Source organism: Anopheles cruzii, chromosome 3 (assembly GCF_943734635.1).
Source record: "Anopheles cruzii chromosome 3, idAnoCruzAS_RS32_06, whole genome shotgun sequence".
NCBI lineage: Eukaryota > Metazoa > Arthropoda > Insecta > Diptera > Culicidae > Anopheles > Anopheles cruzii.
The window spans coordinates 46,895,157-46,922,564 of record NC_069145.1 but is presented as its reverse complement, the minus strand read 5'-3'; the positions used below and the strand labels follow the sequence as shown (position 1 = coordinate 46,922,564).

The window sequence follows — 27,408 nt, the reverse complement described above, 5'->3', positions numbered from 1 at the left end:
GGCCAAGCCATTCCCAAAGGGCCCTGGGTGGGTTCGAAATAAATTAAATTTCATCTGAAAAGTGCCTCCAGGAGTGGCAAAGTAATTGGAAAAAAGGCGCCGAGCGTTTGCGGAAACAAAAGCAAATTTCCATTATCGCATCCGAATCGAAAGTTCTTATCAAGTGCTTCGCCGCGCAACTTCAGCCGCTAGTCACGAGTGACTGGGTAGGTCATGACGAAAAACCGCGACTCCGGAAAACTCCGACTCCAGAGTCCAGTACGTGGCCCATCAGTTACGTTGGCCCATCATTCCCAGCTTCCCAGCTGGCGAGGGGCAGCCGGACCGTGCAGAATAAATTATGCATTCTGACATTGGCAGTGTTTGCTAATTAGCATAAATTATGATTTATCGCGCTCTGTGTTAATTGCCTTCATTTACGACGGATTGGACTCGGGTCGGGACGCTCTGGTCACGCGGTTTCACCGAACAGACTTGCCGGAAGTAGGCATCTGCTGTGTGCTTTTTCTTTCATCTGCATCTTCCACGAAGCCTTTGAGCTATTTCTTTACAGTTTTTACCCTCGAAGATGCGCGTTTGTTTTGCTTTCGGTTTTCACCTCAGTTTCATTGTATTCATTTACCTACCGCTGGACGGTGGCTTCGAGCTGGAGTGTTCACCGCCCACATCAAATAAAGCTTATCGTTTGGTTTAAGGGCAAAGGTAAACTTTTTTCACACGCACTCAATATCCGAGAAGGACCGTATCGGAGCTGGAAACTCACCTGCAGGGCATTTGGCCAGGTGCAACTCTCAGGAGCTTTGATCTCTATTTCCGTTCCCGGTATGCTGATGTCGAGCGCATCCTCGGTGCTGGCAGGGCAAAGATTTGCATCTGAAAGAGAAAAAAATTAAAGTAACACAATAATTTCATTAAAGGTCTGCCATACGTCTATCGGAAGTTGTTTCCTCCCCACTACATAGTTGGGAATGTCGCCAGTAAAAACAGATTTCACGGCCGACGACGGTAAATGAAAACTCCGTGGGAAATGCATAATTGCGTTGCGTGGACAAAATGAGTGATTTCAGCTGAATCGAATTACACGCTAATGGGATTATACTGGCGTGAAACAATTGAACAATGGAGCATAAACATGGGAAATCAAATGAATAAAAAAAACTGCTAATACAATAAACCATCCCCGATGGTTGCGGTTCATCAAATAGCCGCGGGATCATGTGGACAGAAGAAAAACGACCAAAACCACTTTTCGCAGCGTACACGCTGGGTTTTCCTCGCTGGGTGGTGTGCGAAACGTTTGGGAGGAACTGAACGAGGATGGCGTGAAAGCATAGAACAACAAAAAATGCGCCATTTGCTTTCCGGCCCGTCGCATCGCGGCTTTATGGCCATCATTTGTTAATGCTTCTCAATTAGTTTCCGCACGTACGGCTTCCGCATCGGTCGTTCCGGTGGAGCCTCGCCGGGGCCGAGAGAAACAGAATATCCCCTGAAGACGGTGGAGTCGAATGCCAACCGCGCTATGGGATATAAATCAAAACCAGCAAATCCGATAACGAGCCGTTCATGCTTTTAGGCAACATCGAGTCATTCTACACCCAACAGTACCCGAAAGCTGCCTTGAAAGTAACAGAAGATCGCATTTTTCATGCTGCCATCCCAGTGCGCAAGTTCCGTAGCTGGCGCATTAACCGATAGTATCGATACGTAGATGGTGATAAATGTTTCTTTGAAAAGATTGCAGCAAATTAATTTCCGCAGCAGAGTCAATTTTCCAGCAGTCGCTCTTCAACCTGAAAGCGACCGCCCAACACGGGTTGGAACGAACCGAAAGCTGCTAAATGAAAAATATGACGAACCCAAGCATGAAGCAAGGACATAATAATTATTTCACCCATTTATATCGCTGTGCTACGGCACGTGACTTAATGTTTCAGTTGAAGGGGTTTTCCGTATGCTATAAGAGTAATTATTGTTAGCGGTATGGGCGAAAGCTGCTTAATTATTTCCATAACAAAACTATGTTCGCGCTACTGTTTCCAACAAGCATTCATAACTTTGCAAATGCATGATTTGAGCTAGTTTTGTAGCCACAATACCATCTTCTTTCGTGTACTTTTTTAATAGCTTTAATAACAGAATGTCTACCTTTAAAAAATGAGGTTAGTTCCCGGTTAACTTTAAAGAGCATTTACTGGAAACATAAATCCAATGTTCTCGCCAGAGGGGTCGTAACCGCAAAATTATTGTACGCAAAACCTGCTGGGCGATGACTGCGTGCAATTAGAAAAAGTTCACCCTTGCCCAAGTTCATTGAATGTTTGTTGTTTTTATAGTCATTATGTTGTAGCCAACGTAGCCGCCAATCACTCAGAGTGATTTCGTTATCATTACTTTTCCAAACTAATCCAGCTCGCCAGACTAATGACCCTACCCGCAATGTTGTGGTTGATTCAACTTTTGGCGAATTACTTTCGTGATTCCAAATTGCGTTCAAGCTTCAAGGGGTTACGCGATGTCAAAGGTCACGAGGGCAGCCTGAACCAAGACGAAGTTGGATTCTATTTATCTTTCATCAATGGTAATGATTTGGCTGTTGAGGTTTTGGTTCGGTTCCAATTGATCGGGGTGACTGAAAGCAGGAATGAAAAGTTCTAAAAATGAACTATTGCCACACTGCCTGCTTGCGATAATTAAAGCCAGCTTAAAGTTGATTGGAATTTTCAAAAGCAATCCAGCCGCCAGATTATGTTTTATGGTGGTATTCAAACCTCACTTTTAATTTCATTCTACTTCTAATTTTTCGGAGCTATTTTGGTCACTGAACTTTAGTATTATGAAGTTTGTTCTTTCGAAACTAGTTTCGAAAAGGATAAGCATATCTTCATCTATGTTTTATCGTTTCTTAAACCGAGTCCTGTTACTAATAGAATGTAGACAATTTTGAGCCCTTTTTAATTTTGAATTAGATTTTCTTAAGGAGAAATACTGAAGCAACAATGGGCTTGTGAAGCTCAGCTAAATAAATGGTCAATAAGCATGACACGTGGCAACAATCATGCTCATCGATCATCAAAATTTCAGCAATACAGCGCAAAACCCGTTCATTGACACTTGCTTAAATCGTCATCAAATAACATATTTTCACGGAAAAGCACTGAAGCCAGCGAATTTGCAGGCAACATAATTGCCATGATGGAAAACCTTCAAATTCAACACCCTTCTACGTTCTCTACTTTTTCTCGAAAGGGCATACGCAGTTAAGCTTTCCCTAGAGTTTTGTAATACTCGGCGACGTATCTGAACTGATAAACGAACAAATTGCATCGTAATCTGGGTTTATAAACTTAAGAAATGCTATGGACCTTTGGGGAAGCTTTTCTTATTCGCTCAAAATGCGTCAAATGAAGGAGAGTGATAATTGTTTTCGCTAGAATCAGTGGTTATCTCAGTTTGTAGTATTCTCCAGTGCTCCTTTTTCTGAGCACAGTGATGGGCAGGTCTCTGAAGGAAAATATCCATTACGGAAAGCCGTGTGGAAAGCGGAACGGTTCAAGTTATTGAACCGACGAAAAAGTCAATTTGATTTCTAAAGCGCCTCGGGAAAAGAGTTTCCCAAGGCCCAACTGCTTGACGCTCGCCGAACGACGGATTGGATTGCCAAATGGGTAGGGATGCTTCATCACAGCGGTTACGGTTTGATGATAGCGACAATTCCGGGCGGTTCTAAGGTCAAAATGGTAAGCATTTTGTGATTTCACATTTTTTGGTTCTGATGTTGTAGCAAGAAAGTGGGTTTCGGGAAAATGGGTCGAAGTAAGCGAACGTAGTTTGCTTCGTGTACGAGCAAGTTTTTAATTAATTTTCCATTATTCATTCATTGTTTGCCACTGTTTTTGCCGCTGCTGAAAGTTCCACTGGGTGACTTTTGGGCTAAGGGCTAAGACATTGGTTCGGAAACTGTATCGACATTTGCATTGTCAAAACTGGTTACGCCCGGGCGACGTTTTCCTTAAGGGCTTAAGAAACTACACTTCCTTCTCGCCAAGTGGGATGACGCTCATTTAGCTTAAATTTGAGTGTCCTTCAGAGCGCCTGAATGGAGCTCGAGATGACTAGAGAACCGTGGCCTCTGCTAACGATTGAATTCAGGAATCCACGATGATGGAAATTGATTGATTACGCGTGAACGAACACGGAGCAGACACAGTTTGCACTCAATCAGTTCAGCGTATATTGCAAATAGTGGCTGTGAAAAAGTATCGCTTCGTTTAACACTTCATCTTTCGTTTCTTTCAACTTCGGTGAAATACCCGTTTCTCAGAAGGAGTGCTGATGGTGCAATCTGGTAGACAATTTGGCATAGTTTAGAAATTTAATGATTTTACTTCGGCAGTCGTAATTAATAGTCACCTCAATCCTAGCATTGAGCAGTACAAAAAAGGCCAGCAAGCTGGGCGGATGTGCTCCTTTGTTGGGGAAAGCAACGGATACAAAGTAGTCAACCGACCTGTTTTGTTTTAGATAACAAAAAAACATCCCAATTATCTTGGCACAGCGAGCAGTGCATTGATTAATGAAAAGTACAGAACGTGAGCATCGTCACCGCCATAGAATAGAATAGACAGTAGAGTAATACGAACGCACATTAATCATTCGATGCCATTCGTTCGGCTGAAACTAAAATTACACTTCGCTTATTGTAATCCTTAAAGTGTAATGGTTTCGTTGTAGAGAAGGAGAATTAGGGCATTAAAAGGAGTTTAAGATCTAATATTCTGTTTCAGTCTCATTCTTAAACGCATAGTTTGAAAGATGTACTTACCGCCACTCCGTCCATACTGCGCTATCTCGATCGAGATGCTCGTTCCCCGAGGACAGCTCAACGTAACGTACTCCCGATCACAACCTGCCCGTTGATATGTGCGCAACGTTCCCGACAGTAAAGCTGTAATAGTAAAAAAAGGAGACTGTATTCGTTGCACTCGTATGTAAAGGGTTATTTTAGTTGTGTTTGATTATTAAGTTTTCATTAAAATCTTTCATTTTTGTCACTTGCATCCTTCTCTAATTTGAAGCTTTACACATGCTTAATTTCACTGCAATGATCACGGCAAAAGGTATGGTAGACCAGGTCAAACCGATGGTTTATTTATCCAATTTTCAAGTGACAATTGATTTCCATCGTTCTGTGTCATCAACTAGATTGGACAGCGCTTCTCACACCGCATTGTAGTTGTGGGATTAAACCGAGCCCCGGGAATGCTGCACTGCTCGTAGAACGATAAATTTCACCGACGTAGTACCGAGAAACGAGTTTATCAGCTGGAAATCACTCCATATCCATTGCACACCGGGTGGTCAAAACGGATGGAGTGAAAGGAACAGTTGGTCATATCCGGTGTAGTCTACGACTCAGACCAGGAGTGTGATGGACAACGTTTCACTGTCCTGACCAGCAGCTGGGACGACTGTCTACGAGGCTGACGGAAACGAACGATGTTTGGTGTCCGTTTGGACACCGAAAGCACACAGCAGGAAACACAGTGGTGACAATTCACTAATGTTGAAGCAACCACCGTACCATGGATTTGGGGAGCAGAGCATGGATCAAACCAAAGGACAGCCAGTGATGAAGATGTTACCATTTGTATTTCTTCAATGTAGTTCAGTTGGGGTTAGTTCAAAGTTGTTTTTCAATTTATCCATATCACAGCTGTCCAGTGGTGTAAATTGATGAGTTAGAGATAAGGACTGTCAAATTTGTGAACAGGAAAACGTTGTTTTACAGTGCAACTAGCATTTATGCCGGGACATTCTCAACAGATTTGTTCGTTTTTTGTACAATTTTGCATAATTATCTGGAAATTCCGGAAATTAGTGACACTATGACGCAAAAGTCAATACTATATCAGATTGAAAATTTGTCCAAATCACCACACATCTCTGTTACACAAAGCTAATGTTCAGCCAGTTTTGGGTTTTATTTGAAGCAAAAATCAAAATCAAATTCTCGGTCTGTCATATGATTTATGACTCGTATACCATCAATGAAGTCATGTTCATTGAACTAAATGACCAGACCAGTGGAATGATAAGTGGAATGAAGGTTATTTTCAACATTTCATGATAAACATCTGAATTATGTAGATAATTGATCCGTTTTAATTTCACAAGCGTCCGCAGCGTAATGAGCTCGTTTCATTGAAAAATGAAACAACGAGGAGTCAAATGTGGCCCGAGCAAAATAGTAATTCGTAATTATTGATTGGATTCCGTTAGCCATAACGCGGTTTACAACCACCGATGTAATTTGTGGCACCTTAACCAGCGCTCCGTATTGGCCTTTCCGAATTGGAAATTGTAAAGTGGAAATAAACTCACCACGAACTCGGCAGAAAAGTTCGCATTTTAAGTACTTTGCCAAAACCGATCATTGCAACCGATTTTAAGCCGATTAATAATTATACCCTAGAATGAATGGGAAAGCGAACGAGATTGCGTAAGTCATTCAAAGTACGCTCGAACTTCCCCATCACACCGAATGGCTAAGGAACGGACACCCAAAATATGCCAAAAGGAGCGTGAGCTGAAGAGCGGAATAGAAAATTATCGACCCGTGCTTTGTGCTTCGTTGTGCTCTCACAGATACAGGGTGAGGCCGCTAATTAGCTTTCGGTAAGACCATTGCGAGATATTTCATTTGGATTTTACAATCGGCCGTTTGTGCGTTCAAAATATCCGCTGACACTAAGTACGAAGCAAACGGGTCGTGAAGCAGAGTGAAGTTGGCGTCGCGATGAGAAAGTAACAGGATAGCATAACCGGATAGAAACGGCAGCCAAAAACGAGACACTGCCGGCACCACCGCGAAGGCAGCACCGCGGGCCAACCAAATTTACTTGTGGCACCAATTTGGGCGCGCGATAAGATGCTCGATAAGACGCGAAATAAGAGGAAAGCTTTTATTTGGTCGATGTAGTCAGCGGCGCTCGTTGCTCATTGGATGGATATTAAAAACTTGTGCCTGCTTCGGTGGCTCTAGGGGCGCAGTAACTTTTCAACCGAAAAGTCCAACAAGTGCTCTTTGAGGAGATTAGGAATACTTCACGATTTTCTTTCTTCATGAATTACCCGAGGGAGCCGCTCACGTCACTGCGGCACTGGGATGACCCACTGCGAGAACGGAAGAAGACGACACAGAATTCCGCCAAAACATGGACCAAAAGACGTGACAAAGGCAGGTTTGAGAGTCGCCAAAGAGAGTTTGGTTGGCTTGTGAAGCAGTAGAAAATAATAAAAAAAATCGTCAATAAAATAAGTAATCCTTTGAGAATAAACGAAAATCTTGTGGTTTTTTTTCTGGGGTGTTTCGTAACAACTTTTTCGTGTCAGGTCGATGCAGGTCTTAATTAAGGTGATTGGGTCTACAAAGCCTACATGGTGTGGTTAAGTTCATTCTTATTTAATGACGGGGATGTTCGCAGAGACTTCCTCTGCTCAAACTGATTCTGGAAATGTTAAACACATTTCCTGCTTCTATACATGTTGCACTTTCGATGGAGCGTTCCATGCTTCTATCTTGGTAACAACCGATGTGCACCATAACTCGTAACGGTAGCCACCGTTGCAACCACCTCAAATGAGGCTGGTTGAGGTTCTCTAAATACTCGTTGCCCGTTATTCATCTACCGAAGAAAAACAAACTCCACGTAGGGCCGCCGCAAGATGTGTACTTCATGCGGTTCGTGTGTTCCGGGAACAAACTTTCTCCTTCGTCGCTGATGAATTTTGAGCCACCGTGCGTCCCACGGCTACAAATCATCGCCGTACTTAACAGCTTATTCCAGAAATTAAATTTCCACAACTTTTCCCCCGCTGATGGTTACATGCGTAAAACACACCTCTTCGTCTGCGGGGCCCCCAAACCCAACCGGACTAGGCCAGGCGATTGAGGAAAGCACCGAGCCGTCGGTCGGCGTCGGACCTGAGACAAATGCCCTTTTACATAATGGAGCCTCTTCGCGGGGCGGGATCCCGCCGTAGCGTCACCTGGCCCGCGGAAGGTGCCCTCGGGCGCCGTACGCTCTGCCGTAGTCTGTTTCTCTCGCTATCGTTGATAAATCACTGACAACGAGTCAGACGGTGTTGTAAATTATATGCTCCATTTCGCAAAACTCCCATCGCCAAACTCAGGTTTCTCCTCAGGCCAGGTTCGGCGTGGCGTGCCCCCGTTGGTTTGCGATGGGTAGTGGGTCTGCCGCGACCCAAAGATGAGCATCACATAAAGGGACCACGGATCCCAAACACAAAAAAAACCGAAGGAAACAGGAAACGAAAAAAAAAAACCGGAACAAAAACCCGGTTCCGAAATTCCATTCACCGTACAGGTAAGGTGGGCGAAAAAAAAGGGACATAAAGCAAAACAAAACATCCGATACCGGAGGAAAGCGCGTTTTTCCCGCCACACAACGGTGGAAACCATTCAAGCGGGCCGAGTGAAGGTTATTTTTTTGACGCTTTCTTCCCGTGAAACAAAATCCTCGCCATTTTCGACGGAAAGTTGTGAAAGTCATCTCGCATCGCTTCTGCGTTGCCAGTGCCATCTCAGCACCTCCGTTGTCGAACATAATTTACCAAACAACGTGGCGGCCCGTGGTGGCCGGCTCATCGAACGGCGTCTGGTGGACGAAAAGTTTGCTAAAGTATTCCAATATAAATTGTTCCCGAAACACCCAAGTGCTGCGTAAGTAAGGTGCTACTTCAAAAAAAAGGCAATGATCTCAATGACGTGCTATCAACTATCGCCCAGCTTCTGCTGAAGTTGTGATGCTGATAGAGTGTGAAAGTGAATGCTGCTAGCAACCGCACTGGAAGTTAATGCTGGAAAATCAACCCCCTTGGTTTTGAATTTTATTTTTTTGTCAACTATTTATTGCATGATGTGGCCTTCGGTTCGTTATGGAAACACGCAGGTATAGGGTCATCCATTGCGTAGTGAAAAATGGAAAAAAAACACATGAAAAATAGTTTCTAATTAAAATGGTTTTACCATAAAATTTGTACTTTGCCATTATGCCTGAATCACAATATCGTTCAGATGGCCGCCGCTTATGGCAACAACTTCGATGGGACCTATGACAACGGTCGATTCTGATACGATAATTTTAAACGAATTGTTTGTACATTCCTGGATGTACCTCAGCCATCACTTGGCGAATGCTTTTTGTCAAATTCTTCAAAGTTGCAGGCTTGTCAGCAGACACCGCTAGCGAATAAAGCACACCATACCGTCCCTTTTTCGGGATATAAAGGCATCTCTTTAATTGATAGAGGGTTTTCAGTTCCCCAGATGTGGCATTTTTGCTTGTTTTACGTAGTTGCCAAGTGAAAAATGTGCCGCTGAAGACAATTTTGCTGGAAAAATGAGCGTTTTCAAATCGCAACTTTTTGTAATAAGTTTTGATAATTTTAACACGTTGTTCTGTTGTTAAGCGATTCATTTTCATTATCGGAGACATGCCATTTTGAAAAAATGCCAGCCCTGTGATTTCGAAACTACGAAATGGATTACTCTGTATATCAAAATCAGCAACGCATGATGCTGCTTTCGTTAGTTTGTATTTCATGTATTGTAACTTGATTATTTAATTTCTATTATTATATTCAAACAGATTTTTCTTCGTGTTTCAAGTATAATCTCGAAAGAGATCCCTTCAGCGTTGAAAGTCTATACCAAAACGTTAAATGTAAACAGGGTACAATCCAAAGTTAGGCTCCTGCTTACGCACTACCAAAATCCAGCACACTCTCTGCTCCAACTCTTGGGGCTAAAACGGTTTAAAAATGATTTTATTGATTGCACAAACAACAGCTTCCTATTGAATGCTTGTGCAGTCATGTTGAGGCACACACTTTTTGCGGAAATGTATCAATTTGGCGGACCTCCGATCGACAAACATTCGCTTCCGGTATTTCCATGAACTCTCACCAGCGTGGCTGGCGACGGTGTTTGCGTTTCATGCTTCAGCGAACGTCGAGGTGTTGATTATGCAAAGGCATACCGAATAACCAAAACAAAAACCACCACCGGGGAGAAGTAAAGCATAAATCACAAATTGAAAACCAATCCAAATCTAAGACGATGCGCGCCGGTGCCGGATGTGGCACGGCGATTGTTTGCGCTCGTTGCGCCAGAATGGAGGAAACCATTTTGTTATGCTTGCAGACCGCAACCAGATCGTTGTGACTCGTGCCGGCATTGTTTTCGCATCCGCCATGGCCGGCCACTAAATTTGGTTGGCCGGAAAGAAATTGAAAGCGCAGTATCCGGGGCCTTTCGCCGGCCGGTCGCCGGAAGTGCCAATCGCATTGCGTTTGTGAAACGAGGCCGTAACAGCGGATGCAAAATTGTTTCGGATCTCGTTCAGTAAGCTGGGCGGGTTTTACTAGAAGTTATGTTAAAGATGGGTACCGTTTCAGAAAACTCTGCCTTCCCAACTGCCTTCCTGACAAATCGATCGAAGGCTCGGTGTCAAGAGGCCAGCGATTCACGCTTCTGGCCGTCCTAAGCCGATCACAGCAATATCTGTCGGTTACAAATTCCTTGGGAGTGCAGGGCATGTCGAACTTCACAACGCCGATGGCAATCCGATCAAGGCATTCTCGGAATTTGTAAGAAATTTTGTGTTTTTGAGTTGCTTTATGAGTTGCACTATTTCAATGTAAGACTTTGAATACGTTTTATCAAAACGGTTTTGAGATTTTTATAGCCATAAATCACCTATCATGTGTAATTTTCTGGCACAAGCATTTAGCGTAAAGCAGGACTGACGAAAAATAAATTGGAGTCAGCGTTATGGTTTCATTTCAACGTCTACCATTGTGACTTCACATAGCTGTGTTACCTATTTTGCTTTCCTGATGAGGTGAAAAATCGTACACGGTAGGTAGTTTCTAGAAGAACGGAACGGAAGCAAATTTAAAGACACGCCACAAGGCATACGACAAATGTGTTGGTGCAAAAAGAAGGGCGCGAAAATTGTCAACTTCTTTCAAGGACCTTTCTTAACTGGAGTATCTGGCACTATCTCTCGAAGCGAAAACCGTTGCTCTTCCGACTGCGCAGCTCTCGTGGCGCACATTCTTTGGTTCTGTGTCGTTCCATTACCTCCGCTTCTCGCCGAGTTTTACACTTTTATTGAGTGTTTTTTTCCACTTTCCTGGCTTCAATGGATCAACTTCAACTCTACGCTCTGAATTGATCGACGAGAAAATGAAGAAAAAAATCGAGCATGGCAATCCAATATTGAAACTTTGCGACGGCGACTAGCTGGAATAATTTATCTGTGAAGAAATTAATCCAATAAATCTTTTAACCAAGCGCTGCCGTTACCATTACACGGCACATTACCGGTTCTCTGGCGGAGTCGTGAAAACAAAAATGTTTTTCGTGAAGGTTTTAAGGATTTACGTAGTTTACAAAACAGGTAAAACTGTATTGATTTATGTACACTGTACGCTTATGTATACAACAAACAAACTAACGCTTACGTTTAACATTCTTCGACGTATGCCGAACATGTTTCGAATCAACCGTAACGGTTCGTCGAAAGATAGCGCCTCAGCGTTGATCCTTAAATTCCGAGATGCCGAGAAACTTTTTTTTCCCCCATTTCAAAGGTGTGTGAATGCAATTTTGAATGCGCTCGTTAAGGACTCTTTTCACATTCATAAGGTTTAACCATTCGTCGAGCTTTTGCTCACCGACCCTTGCGGTGGGTCTCATTTCCACTGGGCGGGTGTAGTGGTAAACTTACAGTGGTCCCAACGATTTCTTCGCTATCCCGTAGGCAATGGTTCAGAAAAGTTTCCCGCGCAGAAAAAGTTTTCTTCGGCTCAGTTGAAAGTACGTGGCAAAACTTCTTAGTACCCTTCGAAAGACCGGGCTGTGATACGACGAATTTTTATTACATAGATCAAGTTTTACGTCGCCGCCGCGCCACTGTTTTCAACTTTTCCAGATCACCTCACTAGAGTGCTTTTACAACGGATAGGCGTTTCATATGTATTACAAAATTTTGTTCGGTGACGAATTGCGAAGACAGTTTCTCTGTCGCCTCACTAAAATAAAAATGTGTTCTTATCGATCATCGATTTTATCTTCCTTGATTGTTGAGTGAACCGGTGGTTTTTTTTCTATTGTTAGGCACTTGAAGATATTAGGTTGGGGAAAAAGAAATCCATTATTTTCTCAGTTGATGACTTTAGTGATCGATATCTTGTGAAGTATCGAAATTTTTAATTTCAAATTAGGCTCGTTTTAAAGCTGATACTATCCACTTAAAAAAATGCTTTCACTGTTTATTGTTTGTTCTATTCGTTTGTGAGTTACAGGGTGTTAACAATGGAAGTCACCAAAGAGAAAATTGGACACATTTTACAATTTTTCTTTGAAAAAGGCGAAAATTCTAGCTAGGCGGCTGAAATTTTGCATGTTGTTTATGGTGCCAATACTCTAACAGCTAGTTGTGATAAATTTAGGTTTCGTTGACCCGTTTCAGTTATTTTTGATGTTAAAGATGCATTTCACCCAGGCAGACACGTCATCGAAAATGTTGACAAAATCACAGAAAAAATTAAAATTGGTCGGCATGTTAGTAGTCAGAGCATCGGCCAGGAGCTAAAGATTAACCATCAGACAGTTTTAAGCCATTTGCGCAAAGCTGTATCGACAAAGAAGCTCGATGATTGAATGCCACCATATTTACACCTAAAAACATGATGGCGCGAATTTCCTTCTACACAATTTTAGCCAAACGGAATGAAATCGACCCATTTCCTAAACGGATGGGTACTGGGGATGAGAAATGGGTCACTTACGACAATATTGTGTGAAAAGGATCGTGGTCTAAGCGTGGTGAAGCAGCTTACAGGGTGGTCAAACCAGAACTTACGGCCAGTAAGGTTCTACTGGGTTTATGGTGGGACTTGAGAGGAACCGTTTATTGTGAGTTGCTTTCGTGTGGTCAAACATAAAATTCAGATCTCTATTGTCAATTACTGTACCGTTCGAAGCTAGCAATTGACCAGAAACGATCAGAATCGGCCAACGGAAGAGGTTTTGTGTTCCAACAGGACAACGAAATGTGACGCACGTCTTTAGTGGCTCACCAGAAAGTCCCGGAGCTTGGTTGGGATGTTTTATTGCATCCACCGTATAGTCCGGATCTTGCACTGAGCGATTGACACCTTTTTCGGGCATTACAAAATTTCCTGAGTGGTGAAAAACTGAGATCAAGAAAGGATTGTGAAAATGGATTGCTTAAGATTTTCGCCAATAACGACTAAGCCTTTTACAAGAGAGGCATTATAAGCTAGCCTTTGAAAAGACAACAAATTTTCCAACAAAACGGTACATATTTGACGAAAATCGGACCATCGGAAGTATCTTAAATAATGTTTTGAATTTCACCCAAAAATAATGGATTTCTTTTTCCCCAACCTAATATTATTCATCAGTTATTTGGCAATATTTTTATCGTGTAACATCTACTGTTCAGTAACGATATGCGGCACCAGGTGCTTTTGTACTATGAAACCAGCGTACGAAGGGGTGCATATTCGAGATCGAAGAACCTGGCGAACCCACCTTAGACATTCTAGTTGCGTATGCATGGCGCTAATCCTGCAGCGATGAAGTGTTGAGTGCTAAAGTGAAAAATGCAATTGAAAAGCGGTCCTGCATCCCTGGCTTGGTGTGTTCTGCTGCAAATGTGCCCCACATTTCGGAGTGTGGTGCTTTGTGCAGGGAAAAAGACAAGACCAAAAAAGCTACACAAGAACCAACACGAGCCAGACTTTGGCTGGATTGGCAGGATGGAGTAAAGTGGAATTTAATTTTTCATCCTCCTTCGCTCACAGAACCCTGGACAGACTCCTGGCCCTGGCCGACGCCAGAGTTTTCGGAATGAAATGCACATTTACTAACGATCACGTTAGGCGTTCCTCACATTCGCACGGAGCGAAAGTTTTTTGTTTCTTTGCTTCGCCCATTTTAGGGTGCATCCGTTTGCGAAGTTGACTTACAGCTGGTATTCCCGGCTTTCCACCCGGGGAGTGTTTTCCAAAAGGGTTTCCAATGGGGGCTATTGCAAATGTTGCACGTACACCATCCAACTGCACGACAATGGGTCTTGGAGCCAATCTTTACAGTTGTGCATCACGTTCATCGGGAGGCAACGCTTCGTTGAACGACGTAGAGAATGTTCGAAACGGAGCATCGATTACGCGTCAGCTGCACGCCGGTGTTCTTGTGTGTTTTCGAAAGACCCTACGCTAGAAGAATTCCTGCACAATTCCTGCAAACTCGCCGAGCAAAAACGACCCATTGGCTATCGTTTTACAAACCAGCATTCTAGGCTAGTTGTGCAGCATACCCCGTAGGTAGGTCTACCGTGCCGTTTTTCGGACAGATTTCCAAAGGATCTTCGACGGGCCAGCTTTGTCTACCGGCAGCACCAGTGGCTCCCACTTTGCATTTCACAACCTACATGTGTGAGTAATAATGCGTATATATCGGCTCAATACGTCGGTAGTTGGCGAGGATGTAGAAGGGTGTTCGCTTATCAAGCACTCGATAGGCAATGCCACTCGACCGGGCCATAGGCAAACCCGGAGTGGTACAGTTCGTGCGATGGCAGCTTCGGAACATTTGTTCCTGACAGTATTTGAGAGATGCTCTTTACACCCTACGCATTGTGCATGACCCCCGACGAGCTGGTCTAGTGAAAGGTGTTGCAACCGAGCCGCAAAGGAAACACCACTTCAAACTGAAGGCGCCGGAGCCGGAGAACGAGCACTACTGGCGGGTATCTGACGATGCGAGGATAAGTGGAAATAAATTATTCATTCGACTTTACTGGAGCCGTGAGCCGTGAGTTCTAGAATCGTACGATATCCGCCCGTCCGGTGACAAAACGAAAGTAAGCAAACAAAGGTCCAACGGAGAGCTTTAAAAATAGATCATGTAAGAGATTTGCACAACAATTCTTCGAAGTTTCAACAACGAGGACATTGTGGTTGACTCTGAAATATGAATCTATTCAAAGTCGCCGTAACCACACGGTTGATCCTACGGTTTCATAACGCTGTGGGCATGAAATGAATCCTTATTGCTTTGCCTAATAAAGTATACGGCTGATGAAGAAATATTAATTCGTTGTTTGTTTATGCATCACATAATTTCTATAGCATTTGGGTTTCATATATTCGTTCGTACACATTCGTTCAAATAATACGAATTCGAACCCATTGTTACCTGCTTGAGTTAAAATCTCAACTCACGTAACATATGCAAAGCCTTAATGGCTTTGTAGAAGTTACATCATATTTAAAAGTTACATGATTCAACGATAGCCATCTAGCCAATTTCTTCATAATCTAGGTTTCTCATTTCCTTACATGATTTGAAAGGCAATCATACTCCCCATACATGGTACAACCTTCCCAGTAACAGTGCAGCTTTAACACCATTAATTTGCGGACAGTCATTTGTAGGCGTCATTTCCCAGGAACGAATTGACCGTCTTTATTGACTAGCTCTCGCACGAGGCAATAGTGTCAGCCGCACGCGACATACCGAACAGCGACTGAAATTGCTTTGGCGTTGACTTGCGTTACGTAACCGGCTCGACCGGTCAACATGTTTGAAATCTGCGTCTACGATTCCCCGGCCGTGCGGTCGAACGGCTAATAATACTGTTCGACTGTCCATGATGGCCGAAACTGGCGGCATCCTTTTCTGCCTTCCCGTGCGCCGCGCGGCAAGGCAAAAAAGAAGCTGTCGGTGTTGGAAATTGAAATAAATGTTCATTACTTTTCTCACCAATGACAACCAACTCTTCGCGCTGATGGTTTTGTGGCTTAACTCCACATTCCAGGAAATCGGTTCCCCCTGCCCGTGCATGCCGCAATCGGAAATCGAAGGGTTTGCGAAGAACCGCCATTTCCAAGCTCCACACGCCAAAAGCAAATTTGCTAAATTACCCCGGGATAACTTATGAGCTAATAAAATTTGTTGGCTCGGCCATCGGCCCAAGGCCCTATCTGCTGTGAACCAGCAAAGCGTTCCAGCAATTATCGAGTCCCATTTTTCCCCTTCGCTGGGTGCAGATGGAGACGCCTGGTGGTGGAAGCGTTAAACTTTCACTTGCTCTATCGTTCAACGGTAATGGAGGGCATAATTCCGCTAAACGGGCCAGAGCTGGGCTGGAGCTGTGTCAATAAAAATATTATTTTTTTTTCATCGCCTTGCCAGACAGGGCAGGGTTACGGAAATCGGAGATATTTACCGAACTTTTCATAAAGGACTGGAAGCGTTAATACAAATATGGACATAATACATATCGTTCATTTTGAGAGATATTATTATTTGACACTCTTTTCTTTTTACTTCAGGCTTCAATAACAAAGAAAATAGTTCACCTAGCCATCTGTTCGATTGCTATAGAGGCAAATTTACTTTTACCTTTCTTCCTTCAACGAGTAGAAAATGTGTTTGACTTTGATCACAACGCATTGCTCCCCGTTTTGCCAACCATGACCAATAGTCTATCGATCGTTGACAAGTAATACTTTGACGATGCCCATAAGCAGCCGCTTCCCTCACCTCACGCTCACCGAATTTATGGCCAATGAACGTTGTTGTGTAGGAAAAATATTGGTTTTTGGTTTTCCCACTCACTCAAGAGTGACAGCATATTTTTGCTGCTTCAGCGCCTTTTTTTAAGCAACACTAACACCGAAGCCAATACAGTTAACAAAAGGATGTAAAGCAAAAAAAAATCTTTTTAAAAACCCTGGATGATTAATATTACGGGCGACGAGGAATGAAACAGACCGTTTTTATCTACTGGTAGCAGGATGAGACTGGCGTGTGCGAAAGTCATTTCTGTTGAACAAAACACAAAATACAATGACGAAAACGGCAATGAAAAACCGTAGCACTGGATTGCTGGACTGCCAAAAGTAATGAGAATTTCCATGGGCAAAATCTCCGACTAAGAGACCAAAGCTTTCGCGGCTCCGTTTTGATTCGTTGATTAAGTACCTTGGGCATTGAGAAATTGCCACTTTGGAGGAATTAATTCAATCAGTAAAAATTTGCAGTTCGAGAAATGCATATTTATGATCCTTCAGATCCTTTATTTAGTGTGGTTCGGCTATTTTTTAAATATTGTTCAATGTTCGTTAACATCAAACATCAAGGCAATTGGGAAGAAAGTGAAACTTTATTGATCTGGCGACTAGGTATCGAGCTGAACGCTGGTTCAAAAAGATCGTAATGAAAACTACACGACTGCACTATGTGAATTAAATTAGGTTAGCAGGCCAACCTGCTGTCGATAGGGGACCAAATTAATGCCGGGACATTCCTGTTGGGTAAGCGGGTGGGCATCCATTGCTCGTGCGCGCGGCCAGCATTCGCGGATCCGGCACAATCCGGTGCAAGAACCACGGCCAAACGGTTTGATCGACCGAACTAAATAATGGGTGGTGACCGTAAAAATAGACCACCAACGACAGTGGTCCGCAAGCAACGCGATCCGGTCGGATGTTGCGGCGAAACGTATGATGCCAGCGGTGGGTTCTCGTGACTCGCATTATGAACGCTTGGTGGTCTTTTCAGGAGTTTGAAATCTTTCGTTGCTTTTACGCAACAGTAACAATTGATACTTTTCCATCGATTGAACGTGCTTCGTTTTTTGTGTATGTCGATCTTTATTTATTTTCTTTGCCCACTTTAAACGCTACTTTACCCGAAAATGCGACTATTGATGCACGAACAGTGTGAAACACCTATGTTCCGCGTTTTATTGAAAATAGCCGCCATGAATAAAAATAAATTGATCTGATCGTTCAACATGGTCAAAATATAGTATGTGTTATTCTGGGATGTCAGTGGGTGAAACTCATTAGAATAACATGAATAGCCGATTTCATTTAATCCAGGATCTGCTCCCCGGATCGGGCCGGAAATGTATTGCTTTGTTCCACAAATTTCCCAACCCAATTGGTCAGGCGATCAGTCGCGGTGGATTGATCCCTAGAATGCGGATCCCGAGAGAGAGCGTTGGGTGCATGCCCTAAGCTCTGCACCCCCCACCACTCCCCGGTGAGCTGCTTGAACCGGCCGGCTGGCTTGCGATGGTTTGTTTACGTTTCGAGCATAATTTCGAGTTTGCAGCATGGTCGGAGAAGCGCGGAGGAGCTCGACGGTTTTCCTGCTATTTTCGTACTCGCCTGTTCGCTGACTCGTGTCACACCGGTTCACGCTGTGCTATTTTCGTGACAACGGGCTCACGTTTGCGTTTGCGTTAGGCCCTCCGCAAGGGGCAGCTTGTGAAAGGAACGGGAAAGCGAGGCCCCGAGCTGGCTTCGATTCGATCGTCAACGAGCGGTGTTTACTCTCGTCAGCAACACTCGCCGCCGAAACAGATGCGAGGACATGCTTGTCTGATGACTAATGTTGAACTTGTCCGTTTGTGGCGGCATTTTGTAATTTTTGAGCAAAACCCCGCACTCGGAAAAGTATGTTTTCTTCTTCATCGCCTCGCCTTTTCGGCTGCTACGTCGCTGCACAGCACGGTGCACCTGTGCACCGATTGCGGCGAGACAGAAGCCAGAGCAAAAATAGTTTTTTAGCTGCAAAAATAAAGAACGGAGATCAAAAGACTTTCATTACGCTTACATTTTCCCATTGTGTATGCTTCCAGCTAGCCCGAAGGTGGCGGCTACGTTCTGCTCTGGGCCATCAACGGCATCAGCTTATGATCTCAATTTTGCGTAATAAGTATTTCTCTTTCTGCGGGATGAGGTTTTTCTTCACTGGCTTTGCCTCATTTACCTGAAACGCTCGCTTTTATCTCACTGACCAAGGCTTTGCGCAGCACTAATGGGGAGCTAAGCATAAAACACAACAAAATGAAGCAATAAAAGAATTATACAAAAAAAATTCTCATCACCTTAACTTCCCTTCTTCACAAAAACATGCTGTTGCTAACGTTCACGTTAGATGAACATGAAACATAGCATTTCTTTAAGATAAAACCGCCAAAAGCAACCTCGGTTTGCGGCAGCATGTTTCCGTTAGTTTTAATTATATTTCGAATCGAGCCGCGGGAACCACGGATAGCGCGGCGCATTTTACGAAATCCCAAACGTGTTATGTTCATAAAATAACGCTTCCTAAATCTTTATTTTCGTTTAATGGCCCGCAATTTCAAAGCAATTCAAGTGACGTTAACCACCCATCGCGCCTGATCCGACAATGGCCTTTCCCGGGGTCCCTTCCTATTCGGGCGATCTTTCCTTCGATTTCACTCATCTGCCATGAGGCGGAGATAAATAAAAGTTATAGCTCGCTGGTGCTTTATTGCCCTCCGTGTACTGGCCCGAGTTTTGTGGCTAAATTTCGTTTTCGGATATTGTACAGACACCTAGCGCAGGATGTTGAAACGATCCCTCACGCTGTCGTTAGCAACTCGGGGCAAAATTTATGATAACAATCGGGTTTCCACCTTCCACCGGATCTTGTTGTGCCATTGAAAAACACGCAAATGCGGCAGCTTACATTTCAATCAAGCACATATTTTGCATAATGAAATGTTGCCTGTAGGCTAGTGCAAAGAACATTCTACATAACATTTTAAATTATTCGTACAGTGTTACTAGGTCTAAGAGTTGAGAACTGAACTGTTAAAAAGATTGCTCTATCTGTCGATTTGGACTTCCCAGTTTTGCTGTTTATACACCATTACCTTGTTTTGACATCAGGTAAATGAGTTCAGGTCGAAAAAAAATAATTTCGTTTGCAACCGTTCCTTGAAAGAGTTAGACCATGCCAACTTTTGTGCCTGGAAATGATGTTTTGCGGGGATTATAACTTTTCTGCTCCTCTTGAAGAAAACTGCTTCGGAATCGTACCAAATGGTTGTCGGGACTTGTGTTTGGAAGATCGCAGTGCTTCAAACGGTTTAAAAAAATCCACAATGGCGATTTTGACTTTACAAAAAAAAACCTCCAAGGATTCCAAGAAACGGACTTTCTGATGGGACCGTGTGGTGTATCACAAGCTCCTAAAACCTGATGGAAACGTTAATTCCGATCGCTACGGACAACAAATGATCAATTTGAACCATGCATTGATCGAAAACTATCAAAAAGCCGTTCCTGTTTTCTGAAATGGAGGCGCCTGGTCGGCCGTGGCCTGAGGCTTCCATGTCCCCAAAAAACAAAACTGTTTCAGGATACTATCAAATCACTTGGATGAAAGCTGCTATCCCTCCCCGCGTTATTCACTAGACTTAGCTCTTTCCGAATATCATTCATTTTCATCAATGGGACACGTATTGACTGAGCAGCCCTTCGTTTTTCTACGAGAAACTCGAAATGCAATGACTAATTAGTTTACTTAAACAGTGGCAGAATTCTTTCGTCTGGGAATCCATGATTTAGCAGAGAGATAGGAGAAATGTATAGCTATCGATGGCACATACATAAAATAGAAAATCGCATTTAAATTTTATAAACGTTTTGTGTGTGTTAAAAACAGTTCAGTTCTCAATTCTAAGACCTAGTACTTATTCAAATTATTCCTAGACACTCCACTGGAAACAATTAAACACTTATTTAGTATGTGAGCTCAGGCAGAATTGGTGTAGGTCCAGATATAAAAGTTTAATCATCATTTTGTATAGATGTGCAAAAACATTTGAATAACATTTTGCACTCGAACGGTGTGCATCGTACCTGTTTCATTTTAGACGTTTAAAAAAGGCCTTTCAACATGGCTGTAAATGATCCACCGAATTAGCAATCAGTCCGGTACAACACCCACAGGCACAGTGGCCATTTTATAGCATTGAAAGTTGTGCAATAGTAGCCAGCATGGCAGGACACTCGGCACTGGCAGTCAAGAGGCGCGCATGCAATAGGTTTCCACCTAACGCTATTGTGTGAAGCGCACTGCACGAGCCTCTTTGCGGTGGCTGTGGGAACTTTCGACAAACCCGATCCACCATCAAGGGGATGTTGAGCAAATAGTTTCACTGTGCACCGAGTATACTCCGGGCGCACAAAGGAGCATTCCAGCGAAGTGTAGGATTGCTGCATCGCACCCGGTTTATTGTCGCCTGGCTGGAAAGTGGCTCTCCATGATTACATCGTCGAGTACTATTGGCACAATTTGCTTATTTTTTTTTTGTACATACTCTTTCTATCCACAAATTTGGTTCGGTTCTATTCAGCAATCGGTGTGTTTAATGGTACCTCCGGTAATACTCGTCAACGCGATTCGCCATCGCTGGGCCATGCTGCAAAGTTGCGGTCACATGTAGCGCGGCTTGGGATGTCCTCGTTGAAAGTTTCTCTAGCGCCAGCTTCGTAATACGCCACAAGGGCCGAGTGGTAATTTCATCCCTCAAACTCAACGGCTTAACGGATAGCTTTTCGTTTACGCCTCGGCAGTGTGGCAACGAAGCGTTTCGGAGCCGTAGGAAAGAATTAAGAGGTGTTAACGAGAAGTTAACGTCAAATCAATTCACGAAAACATTGTGACGAGGGTCCACCAGCCGACATCGCCACCAACAGAGCGTAAAATACATTCCAACCAGCTCGTTCCAAGGCTCTTCATCAATAAAACATGACTGCTTTTCGTGGATTTTCTGTGACATTATTTCGATCTACGCCCGCATTGCGCGCCTCAGTTTGCCTGTGCGATGAGCAAACGTCTAGATGGATGATGACGCGCACCGGTAGATGTATGCTACACGTCGAGCTACAGAGAGAGAGAGAGAGAGCGACAAACGACAGTTTTTGGCGAGCATAAATTGAATCCGGCAGGCTCCAAACATTCCACGGCCACGGGAATGCCAGTGTCCACCAACTAACAAGCGGTCGGGTTATTCGGTGGAAAACTATTTCTGTTGGTTGGTGTTTCGTTCGTTCGAGTTCGGAAACGATTCTGGTGGAAATTGACAAACAATTTAAACCTTTTTCATCGCTCGGGTTTTGTTTCGAGCCGCCGAGTTGGCGGAACCAACGTTTTTATCGCCGATGGGCCCAAATTTCCATACGCATCACGCGACCGAAATGCAAAAGTTTTACAGCTGACGCCATTAGCCAGCGCATTCCTGTGCAGTGTTTCTGATGCTTTTACGATCATTCTTTCATGAAGTATGTCGTTTATTATTTCCTACCCCTGCGCAGCGGGCAGCGGAAGTATGAGGCGCAATGTAACTTCAGCTTTGGGATATTGTTTGTTTATTTTTGGTTTTGCTTTTCAGCCTCATCATGAAACTGCCCGGTTTTTTTCCCGGAACTGTTTATTTATCACCTTGCGGAGCGCAATGAAACGATTTAACTAGGCACGGGGGGCAGTGCGGTTTTAAATGTTGCACGATTTATGGTTGGGCCGGTCCGTTCATTTGGAGAGCCTTACATATCGCCCACAGGGCCCGCAGCACTGTCCCGGCCCCGCTAAGGGAAGATATTTTCGAGAACCCATAAATCAAGCTTTTCGAGTGCCTCATTCTCGCCATTTAGTTGAGGATCAATTGAATCTAAAATTTGCAGCCCGGCGCCACTCGTCATTCGAAGGGCTTCGCAGGCGTTGACGATTTATTTACTCTAGGGATTCCGGATCAATGCAAAGCCCGGCCCAAAGCGGTCGCCTGAAGCGCTCCGAAATCATCTTTATTGAATCAACAGCTAGAGGCATAAAAAATATGCTTTCTTAGGCGCGCATCGTTTCACATTCGGGTGATAAAAATTTAAATGTTATCCCCCCATTGTTGATGAGCTTTATTCCCCGGAAAGCCGGAGTTTTTGAAACATTTGAACAGTGTAATCCCGGCTTCCCCGGCCACGGTTGCCCGGTGTCACGGCCCTCGTATGCCCTGCCCTTGTCGCCGAAGTGGGCGTCGTGAGGCGTCGGGCCAAGCGCCTAAGCCGTACGGGAAGGACGAGGTTCTACGGAACGGAGGTAGCCAACGGAAAAGACGTTTGGTTCGCCTCGGTGGAACACTCGACGTCGAGTGAAGCACGCAGAACGGGTTCTATTCTGACAGGGTTCCAGGCCAAAACCGGCCACCAGCCAGCCAGCCAGTCGGGCGAAAAAAGTGACAACGCTCCATTTACATAATTCAGTTACATGTTAAAAGTGTAGCCGGTGGCAGTAGATTTAATCCGTAATCCTTTATCGGACGCTCTGCAGATGGGTGTTGCCCGTGCGTCGGGCATCGGGCATCGTAAATTTAATCAATCCCGGCTCTCCACTTCCTCCTCAAAAACCCTTTTCGGGCTTATTTGGCGTCCATTGGCAGCCCAAGATCTCCGACCAAGTACTGGACACACACACACACTCACACGTAAATGGGGCTGCGAGAAGACTACTCCGACCCGAAGCAGAAGAACCTGGCTGGTGGTGCTGTAGCTGTAGGGAAGGCCGAATTCTACTGTCCTCGGCCCACAGCCCCGGCCCGGCCCAGATCAAACATAATAAAAAGTCATCTTTCGAAGCCAGCCACATGGCAGATATATCATACGGAGCCGCTTTTTTGCCGGCGCAGCCAAATCCGCTCGCTGCCACTAAACTACGGTATCCTCTTTCGGTATCCCAGAATGTTCGTGGCGTTCATTTTTCCAAAGCCGTCGCCAAACCCCCCTCCTTTCGTTGAAAGGTGCAATCGGCGCTGTGCCACCGGACACTGGTCAGGCCGGGTTTTTGGTATATAAATATACCAAAGTCCGACGGTCCACTGCGAATGGGCGGCGCTCGCCTTATCGAACCCCGCTATGCACACTCCGGGACGATAAGTAACGTGTCCACATGGCGCATGTCGAAGGGTGGAAAAAATGCGACATATTTTTCTGACTTTGTAACGCCTCTGCACGGCGCTCCGGCGGACGATTGCAGTGCACGATGGGCTCGATGGGCCTTTCGGAGAAATTTCGGAAAGTTGCAGCAAATATGAAAATGAAATATTGTAACGTTACAATCTCTGCCCGTGCGTCGCGCGTTGGTAAGGACTTTAATTTATGCAAAGTGAGAAGAGAATTTCATTTTGTCAGTCGAGTGTAGCAAATTAAAATATTAACTTTTCGGTTCGAATCGCAAATGGCTGGACACAAGGACAGGGCACAAGCCTTGCGCTCCTGGCTTCTCGAAAAGTGAAGAATTACTCCAGTGGTCAGTGGCGATCAGCAAACGGACTTATTTCTATCTTTCGAACAGCGCCTCCCGATGATGGGGTTCCGAGTTCTGAGGCAAAAAAGTTCACCAGATTCAACAGTCCTCAAACCGCTCCACTCCGTCCGTCCGGCCGAACCAATGTAAACATGTTTCAGAAAGTCGTACCGGTCGTTGTGTTTCATTTGTTGCTAGTTGCCACACATCAAACCGCCACCGGGATACACATGGGTTTTATGGGCTCCTCTTCGTTTACTTAGGGCCGAGTACGAGTAGGGATAATAGTTTGCAAACAACGAACCACCATCACCACCAAGACCCAGGCTGTGTGAGCTAAGAAAAACAAGATGTCGATAAAGTTTTCACCAACCGACGGTCTTGGCCGACCCTGTTGGTAGCCGAGAGGGTAGAAATGTCAAAATTCGAGATCCAGATTTGCGTTTTAGGTCGATCCTGGGTCCACAACTGGTGCTAAATGAATTGAATTTGAGCGAAAAGTTTATTTGAGGCCCACGCATCGAGTTCAGCTGCCCGAACCAGGTTGTTTTTAATGGCGGACGAAGAAGCTGGACATCAAACTACGCAGGTTAATGCTTTGTTCCCATCACACCATGCGAACGGGCGTTCGATGGGCAAACTTTTCCTGGTTTCCTGTTGTTGGGTTTTTCGGGAAAACATTGCCCGTGCCCGAGCTATGCACAGATTTGCCGGAAACATTTCAGACAAAAGTTGATGAAAGTTATTCAAAAAACCATTGACAGCAGTAACTATCTGCCAACGATTGCGGCGGACAGCCCAAAAGGTTTTAATGGAACAGCATGGTCAGTCAGGTTAAGGAAAATTAAAGCATGGTCCACTTAGAATCGGGAACAATTTAATTAGCTCTATCTCGGGGTTGGTTTGACTTAGAAATCATGTCAAGGTATCAAAATAAAGGTATTGGAGGTTTAAGAGAAAAATTTCATAAATTTATTTTGTTGGTCGTTGGATGAAATCTCGAACTTTCTGTAGAATCCGCGCCATCATTTTCTGCACAATTTTCTGGTCCACCTCAGATTTTTTCCAATTTCTCGACATCTTTGCAGCATTCCGCATTACCTTTCCAGTCTTCTTCAACTTCGATCTGGTTATTGCCCAATAATTTTCAATTGGGCGGAGTTCAGTGCTATTTGGTGGGTTGATATCCTTTGCGATGAAAACCGCCTTATTGTCACGGTACCACTGAACTACCTCTTTGCTGTAGTGGCAGCTTGTCATATCAGGCCAAAACTGAACCAGACCTTTGTGTGACCTAATAAATGATTAAACTCGCTTTTTGAGGCACTCTTCCTTATACAGCGTTGAGTTCACCGTCGTCTTTGTGGTGAAAACAGGAGCAAATTCCTTGCTAGATCATTAGTTTCCCCGCACATTTATTGGCGAATATAAATTTGAACTTAGAAGCTAGAAGACATAAAACTTTTCTCGACTCTAAGTGGACCATGCTTTACAGCCCAATAGTCCTTATTTGGGTTTCGAACGAAATATTCTGGACAGGTTCACGGTTAGTTTGTCATTGTCCAAAGTGGGACGAGTTCCTTCTATTTTTCATGATAACGTGTCAAATAATTAACTTCACAGCCACAAAACCGACTGGTCACCGACCGAGTGGAGGTTTGCAAATGCTTAAAAAGACTCTCTTCGAATCAGACTCGGCTCAGACTCCGACCGCTGGTCGAAAGCTCGCCCTAGAGCTAGCCGACCGAAAAGCTCATGTGTGTTTAATTGATAGATTTATAATCGGTCGCTGATGGTTTGTTGTTCAGGATCGCCGGGGTTGTGTTGGGGAGGCCACACAGTAGCTCCCGGACAGAATGATGCTGATGATGCATAGGTTCCTATCGTCATCTGTGTCGTCCAATCGCTCATCCATTAATCATGCCCGAGGCCATCACCGGCTACCGCTCTAACTGGAATCGATTGTTGCACTGCTCTAGTGCTTCGCACACGAAAGCGCAAGCTAATGGTGGGGTGAAATGAGTCGTTCAACCCAACCCAGTGTCCGGCCGGAAGCCGCGGCTTGGCCCTGTTTGCTGTGGTCGGTTCCTGCAAATGATTTGTAGTGGCATTTGAGGTAGAACATGAATCGAACACCGACTTGCTTCCGACCACCGAATAACTGCTCTCACCACCGGGGACCAAAATCCAAAAAGGGCGGATGTAGCTTTTCGGATACATTGCGCGGAAATTGTGGTGGTTGTGTAAATGGGCAAATAAACACAAATGTTTAAAGAGATTAACAAGGGCTCATATAAATGTTGGTCAAAGTCAGTCGAATGTGTTACGACGAGCGTTCATGTCGTTCAGTGAATAAATTGCTCGAGAAGAGTTACAAACACATGCTAGTTCGGTTGAAGGATGCTTACCAAGCGGATCCACGCGGAATATTTGTGTATCGGGTTCCGCCCGCAACGTCGGTGGCCATGCTGTCAGCAGCATGAAGATGGAAATCCAATCCAATGGACTGTGTGGGATCGCTTTGAGCTGCCTCAATTCCATACCGATGGCCGTTTGGTGGGTAAGACAAGTAAATTTGCTGCTAAATTCTCACTTCAAGAAACTTTCGCCACAACTCCGCTCCGATCCAACACAACTAGTAACAACGCGCACTGGGTACGATATTGCTCGAAAAACAGTGGAACCTTCCTTACACCAACACACTGCGATCACTCAAACGCACACATGTACACACTGGCACCATCTTTTTTCATTTATTTCACACTGTATTCAACAACAATCAACACACTCCATTTACTTTCGCTTATTTACTTCACTGTAATGCCCAAACCCCAAACGTAATCCCGTGGGCGGGCGGCTGGCTCCCTACGAAACAGATTTTATGTGGCTTATCTCCTTTATTCATTTTGTGGTCATTATTAAACTTCACCGAATCCCCCGTGGAGTTGCTGCTGGATTTTGCTGCCTTTTCGTGTTTTTAATTTTTCACTCATCCATATTTCACGCCATCCACTCACACTGTCGTAACCGGCGGCCCAATTTGTTCCGTATCCGTGTCTCCCGGCAGCACCCCCCCCAGGGGTAGCTTCTACACCTTGGGCGAACCGGATGCGGTTGGCGATCTGGCGGTTTCCCTTTTCGTTTCTTTTTTTTGGTAGATT

General features: G+C 44.4%; 1 protein-coding gene across 1 annotated transcript in view; it reads right to left on the bottom strand.

Annotated features, from left to right (window-relative positions):
- Positions 1 to 26,788, bottom strand: part of LOC128273367 (protein eva-1) — a 69,393-nt gene extending 42,605 nt beyond the window's left edge. Inside the window, exons 1-3 of the mRNA XM_053011310.1 lie at positions 26,656 to 26,788; positions 4,826 to 4,948; positions 764 to 873 (exon numbers count right to left, since the gene is read on the bottom strand). Of these exons, the coding sequence (XP_052867270.1) occupies positions 764 to 873; positions 4,826 to 4,948; positions 26,656 to 26,788 (366 nt within the window). The remainder of the gene's footprint in view (positions 1 to 763; positions 874 to 4,825; positions 4,949 to 26,655) is intronic.
- Positions 26,789 to 27,408: the final 620 nt, after the last annotated feature.